At 34.9% G+C, this 14,309-nt stretch overlaps 1 protein-coding gene and 1 long non-coding RNA gene across 8 annotated transcripts in view; one reads left to right on the top strand and one right to left on the bottom strand.

Annotated features, from left to right (window-relative positions):
• The window catches only part of LOC112648411 (uncharacterized), a 160,747-nt gene that overhangs the window by 32,403 nt on the left and 114,035 nt on the right, over positions 1-14,309 (bottom strand). Inside the window, exons 4-5 of one of the 4 annotated variants that reach the window (XR_007403793.1) lie at positions 13,988-14,103; positions 13,030-13,303 (exon numbers count right to left, since the gene is read on the bottom strand). The exons of 2 other annotated variants lie outside the window; for them this stretch is intronic. This is a non-coding gene — a long non-coding RNA (uncharacterized LOC112648411). Of the gene's footprint in view, positions 1-13,029; positions 13,304-13,987; positions 14,104-14,309 lie in introns of those variants that run through there. One more of the 4 variants, XR_003129008.3, reaches the window with a different exon arrangement.
• DPP10 (dipeptidyl peptidase like 10) overlaps positions 1-14,309 on the top strand; it is a 1,271,598-nt gene that overhangs the window by 1,151,783 nt on the left and 105,506 nt on the right. For all 4 annotated transcript variants that reach the window (XM_025429711.3, XM_025429705.3, XM_025429721.3 and 1 more), the window contains one exon: positions 9,155-9,275. In XM_025429711.3, the coding sequence (XP_025285496.1) occupies positions 9,155-9,275 (121 nt within the window). The remainder of the gene's footprint in view (positions 1-9,154; positions 9,276-14,309) is intronic.

Raw genomic sequence — 14,309 nt, 5'->3', positions numbered from 1 at the left:
AATGAGGAAACAATATCAGAGAAACAAAGTAACTTAAAAATTTGCCCAGTTTTACAAAGTTCTCTAACAGAATTAGGTCCCATGTCTCTCTAATAGCAATCCCATTTACCCACACTTTTGCTTTTCCTTCTATTTTGCATTTCAGATTCAACTGCCATGACAAATTAAGCAGTCACATTTCATCCTGAATTAAAGTCCCTGTACATTGGCTTTATTTTTTGTCACCTACCACACCTACATTAATTTGTAAATGCTTGTATTGTGAAGTCACTTTAGATCATGAGATACTATATCTGAGGCTTAGCACGGTGCCTAGCATATAAACGGTACCAAATACATATTTGGCGTCTCATGGAGAACTAGAAGAAAGGAAAAAAGGCAAGAAGATGGATGGTGAAGGAGAAAGGAAAAAGAACATGAGATAGAGGAGGAAATGTATACAGAGTAGCTAGGTCCTTCTATCCTCTAGCACTTGACATGTAAATAAGTACATAAGGATATTTCTAATAATGTAATAATGCTGATGACTATCTTCTGTAGGTCCCAGTTTATTACTGGAGGCCCATAAATATTTTTGTTAACCTCGATTATCAAAATGTTCTATTTATCATAAGGTTTTCTCTTACGCTAGATGAGTTTGACGGACTGACATATCCAACATATAGTATGCCATTATCACATTTCACTGATTAGAATTTGCTGTCATTTGTCTATTTGCTAACTTTTATCTGGTGTCCATTTTTCTCCTAAGAAAGCATGGATAAAAGGGCTTTGGAACTGGGAAGTGACTTACATAATTATGAATTTAAGACAAAGGGATATATTTCACTTCTTTGAAAATGCATAATGTTCTGTAAAGGTTTTAGGAAATAAGAACTCTTTGAAAGGGCTTCCTGATATGAATAATTGCAAATGTCAAGGGATGAGAGTTCTCTGATAGTGATTATATCTCTAGAATGTCAGGTACTGGTGCAAAGGTGACATGAATGATTTGAGTGAGTTGTTCTATATCCGAGAGATGGTCCTGCAGAGAAATGAAAGCGGTACTCTATAACCCACAGAGAGATTTATTCAAAGCCAAAATGTCAGAGGTAATCAAACTATTTAACTTGTGCTCATAGCTTTACTTTGCATTATATAAATGGACACTCAGAATTTATTACATACTGGCAAATTAAAGAAACAGAATTTTTATAAAGTTGAATGATGCACTGCAGTTTTCAGTGACATACTGGTAATCTTTACGGTAGTATTTTAAATGAATTATGATTGCAAATAAAGTTTGGCATATTATATTTTCCTTTTTCTTTGGGTTTACCATACATGCAGTGAATATGGTAATTGTATATACTCCCATCTACATAATGCTCCGAATAGAAACAGAACATTTTTTATATCCCAGAACCCCTATTCTACCATTTACAGGTCACTATTCCCCTCCAAAGGTAATCTCTACCCTGATTTGCAGTATCATCAATTATTATAAATAGCACTGCTATGAGCATTCTTGAATATGTGCCTTGATTTTTATATATATAAACATACATATCCCTGCTTTCCTATATATATATATATATATATGTGTATATATATATACATATACATATATATGTAAATTAATCAGTCCATCCATCCATCCATCCACCCACATACATTTCTGTTAAGAAACCCTTTGGATGGAGTTGCTGAGTCATGCAGTTACACATATGTTCTGCTTTGATAAAACTTGTTACAGAGATTTACAAAGTGTACCAATTTACTCTCCCACCAGAAGTTCATGAAAGTTCCAGCTGCTTTACATCCTTGACAACACTTAACTTTTGGCTCTCATTTTCATTTTAGCCATTCTAATCGTAAAACCAAAAGACTCCATTTTTTTTTTCTGCTTGTATTCTTTCATATTACCCAAAGATTCTAAGTTATATAAATCAAAATAAGGACTTTTATTTATAAAAGTTTATACTTAAAGGCTTTAAAGAATTATCCTCATGATGTTTCCTAGACTTAAATGGTAGCATATTGCTTAAAAGGAAAAATTTTATTTCAAATTCAATGGAACTAGATTCATTAATAGAATATGGCTTAAATATGTCAAATACTTTTATACTTTTATATATTAAAATGTCCTTCAACAACTTATGTGTATGGATGGAGTTCAAGGTGTTTTATTCTTTATAGTCTTCCTTTATCTTGATAAAAATAATTGGATGCATAATTATATGTTTTCATACTGTCCATATGATGAAACTTTCTCATTTATTGAAAAATGATAACATCTGTCACTAACGATGACTCTAAATCACTGCAAAATCTTCTTTTGTGTCACTTATTTCCAAAATAATATTAGATGAAATTCATTTTAATAAAAATATTTAGTTTAATATAAGTTCTTTTAAAAAATGATAAGCAGGCATGATTGAAAATAGAAAATATGTTCCTGGTAAAGCAAAAGGCAAAGGTTCTACACAAATTTTGCAGCCAGTTTTGGGCCAGGGAGAATGATTAGGCAGGAGTAGAGGTGGGCCAGAAGCCAGAAGGAGCCAAGAATTTGGTTGACTGAATGTTCAGTTTCTCTTTGGGCAGGGTGAAAGGTGAGAACTGCATATTGTTTGAAGGGTATGAAACTAGTGTGAAAAAAAAATGCAATGTCTAACTCTAAGAATGAAGCTTTAAAGGATCCAAGTGAGCGTTACTAAAACATTGGCATTGGTATTCACAAATGTTTTAGACATAAGCAGGAAGTCATATGTTAGGAATAATGACTCCATTTTTACAGTTATTGTCCCTATTAAGCATAATATTTGAATTATCCTGCCAGCATTCTCTGGTTTCCACTTTCCATTCATTTATTGCTACCAATTATTTTCCTAATTACCCACCTGCTCAGAAACATCTTACAGCTGTCAGTTATTGAAAAAAAAAGGGATTCCAACCATTTGGTCTAGCATTCAACCTCGTCTATGGTTGGTTACCATCTTAACTTTTAGACAGTCATAGGTAGATAGAGGTGTTCCTAAATCTTAAGAAATAGTTATTCTAATATTTCGATAGTTGTTCAATTTTGGCTTTAGCTCATTCTTTTCCCTTAGCCCTTCTTCTTCTCTACCTTCCTTATCCCATGAAATCACCCCTTGTCCTTAATGACATGATTTAAGTTCAGTATCTCAAAAATGTCTTCATGAATCACTTCCCTCACCTGACCTCTGCCACTCATGGCTATGCCTTGTAATAGGTACTTTTTCTTCATTGGATTTTAGGAGTTTACCTGCCTATCTCTCACATAAAATTATAATCTTCTTGAAGATAGGGACTACACATTAAAATCTTTATAGCCCCAGGTGCACTTAGCAGTGTACTTTCAAACAACAAATTGCAAATTGGCTTTTAAAGGTTTGGGGAATTAAACTAAATTATTTCATTTATGGAGCATATACATGTAGAAAACTTATGTCAAAATCAGTGGTTCTCAACTGAACGATTTTTTTCTCCTCCCCTGCAGGGGACATTGGGTAATGTCTGGAGACATTTTTGGTTGTCACAACTGAAAGAAAGAGCTGCCACTAGCATCTTGTATGTAGAGGTAATGGGTTGTCGTCAATCCCAAAATGGCAGGGCAGTCCTCCACAACAAAGAACTATCTAGTCCTCTGGACGCCTGGGTGGCTCAGTGGTTGAGCACCTGCCTTCAGCTCAGGGCATGATCCTGGGATACGGATCCGATCAAGTCTCCAATAAGGCTCCCTGCGGGGAGCCTGCGTCTCCCTCTGCCTGTATGTCTGCCTTTCTCTCTGTGTCTCTCATAGATAGATAGATAGATAGATAGATAGATAGATAGATAGATAAATCTTTAAAAAAAGAAAAGAAATATCTAGTCCTCAATGTCAGTAGTTTGAAAAACCCTAATCCGGGAATCCCTGGGTGGCTCAGCAGTTTAGCACCTGCCTTCAGCCCAGGACGTTATCCTGGAGATCCTGGAGGGCTACCTGCATGGGGCCTGCTTCTCCCTCTGCCTGTGTCTCTGCTTCTCTCTTTCTCTCTCTCTCTCTCTCTCTCTCATGAATAAATAAATAAAACCTAAAAAAAAAAAAAGAAAAATCCTAATCCAAGTTAAGAAGACACCATTTATCATTACTTCCATATTTAAAAAAATAATAATAAAGAATCATCTGTTATCATACATGCCAGACTAATTTCTATATCACTGTCATTATTTTTTATTATAATTGACATTATTGGTGGTACTTTTTATATATAAATATATGATTACATATATATATGTAATCAAGTCTTTTTAGCATATTTTCCCAGTCTTTTCTGTTTGATCACCTGTTTTTTATTCCTCTCTCATTGTATATCCACCTTCCAACACATGCACCCATATTTAAAGGCTAGCATGTGGGACGCCTGGATGACTCAGTGGTTCAGTGTCTGCCTTTGGCTCAGGGCATGATCCCGAGGTTCTGGGATCAGGTCCCATATTGGGATCCCCATAGGGAGCCTGCATCTCCTTCTGCCTATGTCTCTGCCTCTCTCTCTCTCTCTGTGTCTCTCATGAATAAATACATAAAATCTTAAAAAAAAAAAAGGCTAGCATGTATCTTTCCAGAGTCACAGTCATACATACACATATCTATGTGACTGTATAATTTGTATATATACACAATACATATGCATATATGTATTCCTATAATCTTATTTATTTATTTATTTATTTATTTATTTATTTATTTATTTATTTATAAATGTCATGAATTATCACTGAATCAGTATGGCTCATGTTGGCTAGACCAACTGCCAAAGACAAAGGTTTTCAGTACCTAACTACTGATTCTCTCATTTTTACAGAAAGTAACTAGAACTCATATGGCTAAGAAGTTTAGAAGACTAGTTTGCAAGAGGGTCTGGGAAATGTGAATTTGGAGCTTCTAATGTCCCACTGTAATCAAAGATTATATAGGGGCAGGCATGGAGCTGACTAGCAATAGACAATGGCCAATGTATATCTGCTGGTTAGGTTACTGCTAGTATAAATTTGTATCAGTACTGTCATTATTTAGTGCATGAAATAATTTTTGTGTCTTTTGTCCCTCAGTAATAATTCGGTGAACCTTCTCCAAGTCAATTCATGTAACACTACTTTGTTTTCCACAAAGCCTGAATGTTCTAACATGATACAGATGAATCATAATCCATCCAGGCATTTGCTTCGATGGGTTTTCAATTTGTTTCTTCTTTTTGGCCATCATAAACACTGCTGAAATAAATAGCATGCATCAGCATTTTCTACACATTGGTTCTTTTTTTTTTTTTTTTTTTTTTTTTTCCTTACAAGATGAGGTCCCAGGTTTGGGATTGCTGATATAGACTATGTTTTGTTTTCAGTTGCCACATTGCTTTCCCATATGGGCATACCACTTTGTTTTCACAATCAACATAGGAAAGGACTCCTTTCACTATATCCCTGCCAGCAGTATTTGTTATCTGGGATAGTCTCTTAATTGCATTTTTCCCCAGAAAGCAAGTCATAATAGAAAGCACCTCAAATGCTATCCCAACTAGACTGTTGCAGATCCTCCAATGCCATTATAGTGCCTGGGGATTTTTGAATGATTCACAGTTTTCCAATTTAAAATTATGAAAATCAGGGAAGGTGGATTAGCTTTATAGCAGCATTATAGCATATTATCAGGCATTGTCTCTGATTGAATCAGTCACAGTAGGCTAATTTACATTGTAATTACTCTCACTTCCAAAATCTTAACTTTTAACATCAAAAGTTCATTTCTTGCTATGTGTCCATTACAAGTTGGCTAGGGGTTGGGAGTGAATTTACTCCAACTTTCTTCACCCAGAAATCCAGGCTTCTGAGGTGTCCACCATCAGAAGTATTCCTGTTGATTGTGGCAGTGGGAAGAAAAGGTGAAAAATTGGCCTTTATATATAAACTTCTGCAAAGCAGTGACACTGCTGTGTCCAATCACTTGTTAATGAACAATATCAACTAATACATTGACTAATTTCTTAGAACATTTATTACGTATTTCTTGAATATCATGATTCAGCATATAGTACTTCAGTTGGCTTCCTGTTCCCTTTCTGGCAACTTTACCAATTTTGAGTTATTTTTTAAGTACATTAAGACCACTGATTTTGAAAAACTAGGTAGTTGGCTTGCTATCTAAATTGAAGAGTAAAATGGTCAAATAGCTAATGTATTCCTATTTGTTATTTAGGTGGCTCTTTGACGGCATTAATTAATGGCATCAAAAATATTATGACAGCTTAATCAACATTAGGATAAATGGCATTAGTGTTTGTCATGTTTTCAATGTGATTTAAATCTAGTTGCAGTCCTTGATGATTGGCATTTGGATCCAGTTTAATTTCATCAGAGTGCATATTTGCACTTCTCATATTGTTAAGCTAGTAGTTAGAGTTTGTGCTATTATTTGAAACTAATATAATCCAAGGAAAAACTTTAGCTTTTTAAAAGAAGTTATAAGATTATAAATGTACACTTTCATGAAGGCAGTCACTAATGTCACTAGTTTTTTGTCCACAGAAAAAAGATCTTATGGACATTCCCTGGTATTGCAGCTTTCAGCAAATGGCATTAAAATTCTGATTCCATATTGCTTGTTCTTTTACATTGAAGCAGATGTCAGTTTCATATGGATTCTGAATATCACCCAATCTGTTCTTCAAATATAAATGTAATTACTGGTCAATGGTTTTGGATAATTTATACATCTGCTAGAATCGTGGAGGTTTTATCAATTGTTTTGACTTAGAGTTTGTTCCTTTCAGAAAGCTGAGGATCTGGAGCTATATTAGTTTGGACTAAGTAACCTCTGCTCCTTGGAATAGCCATATGAGCTTAAGTAGCATGGGTGTGGATGATCTGAACTGTTACTGCTCACAAGTCCTAATAGAAGGTTCAGATACAAAAAGAGGATTCCTTCCAAGTAAGGAAGACTTTGTGTGCCTATTTCACATTCTCTTGGTGAAAGGCAAAAGAAGGTAGTATACAAAAGATGTAAAGCTTAAGCTTTAGATGGCTAGAATAAAGTGAATATTTTTTTCTCCATTACAAGAAGTTGTAATTAAGACCACCTTCTGGGACACCTGAGTGGCTCAGTGGTTTAGCGCCACCTTCAGCCCAGGGCATGATGCTGGAGTCCCAGGATCGAGTCCCATGTCGGCTCCCTGCCTGGAGCCTGCTTCTCCCTCAGCCTGTGTCTCTGCGTGTGTCTCTCTCTCTCTCTCTCTCTCTCTCTCTCTCTCACTCTCGCACTCTTGCGCTCTCGCTTTCTCGCACTGTCTCTCATGAATAAATAAAATCAATCTTAAAAAAAAAAATAAGACCACCTTCTATCCAGTTTTAAGACCCTGAGATAATAGTTCTCAAACTTCTGGCTACATATGACCCACACCGTTTCAATAATTATTTCTTATTTCCTATTGTCACTTGAAAACTTTCTAAATGAAGGGAAACCAGTAAATATCATTTGTTATTACCTCTCCTCTTCCCACTATTGGTACTAACACTACTGCTGTTAGTATTCTATTACTCCTGGTCCATATTTTACCAATATAACATGTAATACTGGTCAATGGTTTGTGACAATTTATACATTGGCTTAAGCCATATAAGTTTATTTTGATTTAGAATTTGTAACCTCCATAAAGCTTAGAATTTTGAACCAAATCATCTATCTGTAGTAACAGTCACATGTATTATATGCTCTATATTCATCACGTCATGGATGCTTCACAACAGGTCTCTAAGGCAGGTGTGAGACTTATCCACATTTTATAAAAGGAGAGGACTGAGATTTTAAAAGGTTAGGAAAATTATTAGAGTCACTTGGATATTAAATTTAGGCTGCCTTTTATAAAGCCCTCTCTTTTAAACAACCTGTTATAGCTTTCTTTCTCCCTACCCCACCCCTCAAAAATTTGTATTTTGGCATTCTCACCTATGATATAAATGACATGTAGTGTTGAAATGATTAACTAGATCTGCTCATTGTTACATACTTGCCAAATCACCATAATCAAAGTAGAATATCAATGAAATCTTCTGGATATTAAGATTGCTTTCATCATTTTGCACACTGAGATTTAAAATCTAGGATCTCATAATTAGAGGATTATATCAGAAGTCCTGGCGTTTGCTCTGTTTGCTATTATGTAATGGTCCTGTAGCATGCTAGAACACAAGGCCTCTAGAACATCTTCTACCTTTTTAGAATGTTCAATGTAGATAGTAATTTGGCTTCCATTAGACAATATTCTACTGCCCCAACATATAGACAAAACATGGTTCTCTGAAGGTTATATTATCATACAGGCCAGTAGTTTGAAATGTTTGGCATTAAATATATTTGAACATGGATTTTAAATAATTTTATCCTGAATTATCTCTATTTTGTATAGACAGAGCCTGTTTAATTTCTGTTGTTCCTGTTGTGGGGGCTATTGTTGATCCTAATATTATTTTGGAATGCTTTGTGATGTGTTGAAATTAAAAGCCTCTCCTGAACTCTCAAGCGCACAGTTACTATTACTGCTATGCTAGTTAGAAAAGAACTGCCAGTGAAGAGTGGGGCATAGCTAGGTGTGTCCCATTTATCAATTCAAAGGAATTTTGCCACCCTTTGCTTTCATCAGAGTATTTGTGAGTCGAGCTGGATGGAATCAGAAAGATTCTGTAGAGACTATTTTATTGATGAACAAATCCTTTTTTGTAATAAGATCCCAAATTGAAACTTTTCAGCTGTGAGTTGGCTATTACTAAAGTGACATCTATCATAGTTTATCAGTCTCTTAAGTATGCAGTGTTAGCTCAAACCCAAATCATTTTTGTGGCATAAAAAGGGATTAAGCAGATGAACAATTGTTGTTGAAACTATGGATTTAAAAGCTTCAGTATTGGTACTGTGTAATTTCTAAATGACAATTTGATATTGATATGATAAGGCAACAGCCATTAACTGAAAGCGATGCAAATGTAGGTATTAAATAAAGACAAACTAAAAGCAGGCAAACAATACAACACTTGGCTCTTCAGCAATTATTCTATAGTATGAGTACTTAGAAAGCTTCCTAATGTGTTACATTTTTTGGTTTGTTTTATATGTTTCTGGATCCAGATTTATATTTTTGAAAATAATATCTACTATCAACCTGACATAAAGAGTAGTTCATTGAGACTGACATCTTCTGGAAAAGAAGGAATTATTTTTAATGGGATTGCTGACTGGTTATATGAAGGTGAGTTGACTAGATTTTGTTTCAATAGAACACAGATGACCTGTTTTTATACAAAATCTGTGAGAGAAATATGTTCATTCTAGAACAATACTTAGAGCTCCATTTCCTCTTATTTCCTCTCAAAACTGCCTTCATGCTTTCATGTCTTTGCATGTGTTCATATTTCAACTGGTTGTGATTCACATCTACCACATTTTGTGTGTGTGTGTGTGTGTGTGTTTGTAGGCACACCCATACATACACATACATTTTGTTCAGGCTACATAGATTTTATTTTGGTGATGCTTAGCTAATGAAAGTGAATAATGATCTTATGTCAACTCTGGAGTTAGATGCTAAATTTTTCTGACTATAGAAAAGAAGAAACAAAAACTTTTACTGCTCAAAAAATGCATGAAAGCCACTTGATTTTAGTCATTCCCATTAAGAACAGTCTGTCACATTTTAAAAGCCATTGCATGGGGAGCAAAATAAAACCCACCTAAAGAATTATTTGCAATAACTATTGAATCAAGTTTTCATGATAGCTGAGAATATAAAAAGGAACCAAGTAATGAAAACCTCTATCCAGCTTGATCATGCACCAATTATCAGCTGGGTTGTGGGTACAGATTTCCGGGGAAGACTCAAGGTGTGAGGTTAATACCTAAGTTTCAGACTCTGCAACTGATCTTGGCAAAATATGTCAAGATTTAAAATAAGCTAGTCATATTTGATTAGAAATTATAAAGCTAAGGCTCATCTAGAAAATAAATTTTATTTATTGAGCAATATTGGCAAATGAAATCTTTCTATCTCAGAATCAATATTTTTAATTCTATAAGAAAAGTAAATCACTTGCCTATTCATTTATTCATCCATTCTGTCATTGAACATTGTTAAAGACTTACTATGTTCCAAGTATTTGTAAGGGTGCTGAGATATAATAAGAAACAAAGTACTTTCATAAAGAAAAACATTTAGCTGGGTGGAGCTATTTTACTAATGAAGAGACACTGTAGCCTTTGGGATTTATACACATATGTGTACATGTATGCTTATATATTTTCTATGTATATACTAGCATCAAATAATAAAGTATTTTAGAGGCCACAATTTATTCTGAGGAGTAGTGATAGCTACTTTGAAAATAACAATAATTACGCTATAGATTTTTAAAAATTCAAACACAAACTGATAAGTAGGGTTCTTTCATTCAAAGCGTCAGAAGCTGACTCTGGCTTTCTTATTTCAAAAGGATAAATTGTTGAAGGAGCCAGCCTCAGATGGCTCAAGAGATTAAAGAAATAAGTGGAGAACAAACTTGAAACTTGGGTAATTCCAGGAGTCTAGGTAGCAAGAACTAACCATTTCTTACAGAGAGGAGCTAGGTAAGAGATACACTTTATCTTCAAAATATTGTTGCTACTATGTGAGACCCAGATGTCAGTCAGTGGAGTGTGGCCAGAAGTCAAATCACAGTAAACACAGAATTCTATGAAAGAACAAAGGAGACTTAGCCCATTCTAGGGATTTGCAAACATTTTCCTAAAGGAGAAACCCTCTGAGTTGAGCCTGAAAGATTAAGAACTATAAGAATAAACTAGGTAGGGAAATAGCCCAAGTGTCCATCGACTGATGGATAGATAAAGAAGAATAGCATATATATATATATATATATATATATATATATATATATATATATACACACACACACACACACACACAATGGACTATTACTCCCCCATAAAAAAAGAATGAAATCTTACCATTTGCAAAAACATGTAAGGAGCTAGAGAGTAATATGCTAAGTGAAATAAGTCAATAGATAAAGATAAATATAATATGGTTTCACTCATGTGGAACTTAAGACACAAAACAAATGAGCAAAAGAAAAAATAGAGAGAGAGAGAGAGAGAGAGAAGGAAACTAGAAATAGGCTCCTAACTATAGAGAACAAACTGGTAAACACCAGAGGGAAGGTGGGTGGAGGGATGAGTTAAATAGGTTATTGGGATTAAGGAATCCACTCACTGTGATGAGCACTGGGTGCTCTATGGAAATGCTGAATCACTATATTGTACATCTGAAACCAATATTACACTGTATGTTAACTAATGAGATTTTAAATATATTTTTTTAAAGAAGAAAGTAGGTAGGGAAATCTAAGCAAGGGTTAAGAGCTTGCAAAAGCATAGCTAAGTTAAATAGCATGGTGTGTGCCTTGAGAACTAAAGTCTGCTCGGTATTATTGGGTCATAAAATTTGAGAAAAAGGAAGGCAGCAAGAACCAAGGGATAGGGACCCTAAAAATAACCTGGGATTTCAATTATTTTTCCACTAGTAAATGGGTAACTAATAGAGCTTTTCAAATAAGGGAGTGTTAATATCATATCTTCCATATAAATAGATCATTTTGACTACAGTACAAAGCTGGGATTGAAAAGCAGAAAGAACCAGTGAGCAGCTGGGAGGCTTTTCTAAGTTCTGCTGAGAGATAATGAGCAATATTACTCGGATTAAAGCAGTAAGAAGGAGAGAAAATTCTAAAATTGATGAGGCAGTGAATAGATAGATCGTAGTGGTTAAATGGTTGGGGTGCAGATGAGAGGAAGTCAAGAAAGATTCTTTGGGTTCTGGTTTGAGTCACTAGTAACAGACACAGTGAGCAGGCATTCATAAGAGTGGTGGGTTTCAGTGGGGACACGGTGCTTCACAGTGTGCTGGCTTGCTACTTTGGGTAACAAACTGTGATCCTTCACATCGAAGAAATTTTAAGTTAACTTAATATAGAATATACTACCTTGCCAACTGAACAGCATGCCCTGGGCCTCTGTCCTTTATGTAAGGCTTTATATAATTTATAGCATTACGTTTTTTAGAAAATGTCAGAAGAGAATTTAAAGACCATTATCTGACAGTTATTTTCTTAATTAGAGAATAAAATTCTATATATTTGGGTGGAGAATGAACACTGTGTTAGGGGATAGGTAGGACTAATAAGACAAAAACTCTGGAAAAATTAAAGTTTTGGCTATTCAAAATAAACTCAATCCTTTTGGCTCTTATGTTGTAGGTATACTAGCAAATCCTAAATGTGTTATGTGATGAATCCTCACAATGCTAGCATATTTAATCGTTTACTGAAGAAACCAAGACCCAAGGAGACAGGTGACTTGGACATGGCCTCAAAGCTCATGAGTGCCGGAGCTGGCACCTGAATGTGTGTCCTCAAAGCCAGCACTTCATCCTGGTCTACTCTACCTGTTAGAATTCAGTGCTTTTCCTCATTCCCTAACGGATGATATACATTATGGACCTAAGCCATTAGATTTCACTGATCTGTTTCCTCAGCCAAGGACTCTGAACCCTATTGACCATGGACTGACTTCAATTCTTGCTTTATTTCCAAGAGAAGGGGTAGGTTATATCAAGGGAATCAGTGTTAAGGTTTGATACAGGGACTTAGGCCATTCAGATGTTATTGATTTTTCCCTCACGCATCATCCCCAACCTATGTTTCAAGAGTCCCACATGTACCTTCATCTCCCAATACCATTTTGCTTTTCCAAAGGTGCTAAAAACTCCCAGATTCCAGGCTTCCTCTTTTCCCTTTATTTCACTCACCACAACACAGTGACATCTACTAGGGATGCATATGATCTTCAACAGGTATGTGTGAGATACTCTAGTGTGGAGATTTCCTTCTTTGTTACTTTACAAAAATCAACTACAATCTGAATTAGTATGTGTGGAAGAATCAAGAAGTAACACATAACATTTCCACTTTCTTTATTTGAAATTTGCCTTTTATAAATATCATAGAAAAAATATTTGAAAAAAAAAAGATTTGAGAAGGAGTCACATAAAAGACAATAAAGTGTTTTTTTGTGGCACATTTTAAAGGCATGGCTTAAACTTTTTAGGTCTAGGCCAATCTGTGAGTGTGGCTCTTGATCCCAATCACAGGCACTTATGTTGACTTTTTAAAGTCTTTAAAAGTGTTATTGTAAAATCTCCTTGTTTCTATTTCTAGTAGTATTCAACTCCTAAGGAAAGTAAAGACAAATAAAATGTGTTTTAGAGAGTCAGTGAAATTCAGAAGAAAAATAAAACATACTTAAAATGAAACATCATTTTAAACACAATTCACATAAAATGCATCTAATGTCATTCATATGAATTGGAACATTTAAAGTAGTAAGTTAGCTAAATAAAATATCAGATGAATGTTTTGTTTAAAAAAACAGAGTTCACAGCTACCAAGTCTACAACTTTGAAAATTTCCATAAAGTATTGAATCTATTAAATAGAAACAAAAAATGACTATCACTTTAAGTTATATGAGCATATAAAATATTGGAACTAATGTGCCTAAATGATTTACAAATGTGTTGTTAAGGAATTCTTCTGTGATATTCAGTTCAGGATATTGAGTACATATATCTTTCCAACATTACCTGAGAGCAGTATGAAGAGGAATAGGATTTCTATGTTTCATACACTTCCAACTTAGTGGAATGAAAAACTGTAAACGCCTTTTACATAAGCAACCATTTGGAGCATGGTAAATAGAACTACATGCCTACATTCCAACTAGAAATGTAAGTAGGAATTAAGTCTAATGGGATGGGGAAATATAGGGTGTCTTCATAGAACAAATGGTATTTGCACTGAGCTTTAAGAATTACAAGAATAGGGATCCCTGGGTGGTGCAGCGGTTTGGCACCTACCTTTGGCCCAGGGCGTGATCCTGGGGACCCGAGATCGAATCCCACATTGGGCTCTCAGTGCATGGAGCCTGCTTCTCCCTCTGCCTGTGTGTCTGCCTCTCTCTCTCTCTCTGTGACTATCATAAATAAATAAAAAATTTTAAAAAATAAAAAATAAAAATAAATAAATAAAAGAATTACAAGAATAGAAAAGTGAGAGAAAAAAATGACAGCATAAACAATATCCTTATCAACAGATAGAGATTGTTACATTTTTTGGTTGTTTACAAAGAATAGTGCAAAATACCTACTTTCACTTTTTTATGACTTGTCTTGGACACAG

The sequence above is a fragment of the Canis lupus genome, chromosome 19 (assembly GCF_003254725.2).
Source record: "Canis lupus dingo isolate Sandy chromosome 19, ASM325472v2, whole genome shotgun sequence".
In the NCBI taxonomy this organism is placed as follows: domain Eukaryota; kingdom Metazoa; phylum Chordata; class Mammalia; order Carnivora; family Canidae; genus Canis; species Canis lupus.
Note: the sequence above shows the minus strand (reverse complement) of the source record. Positions and strands in the feature narration are given on the sequence as shown.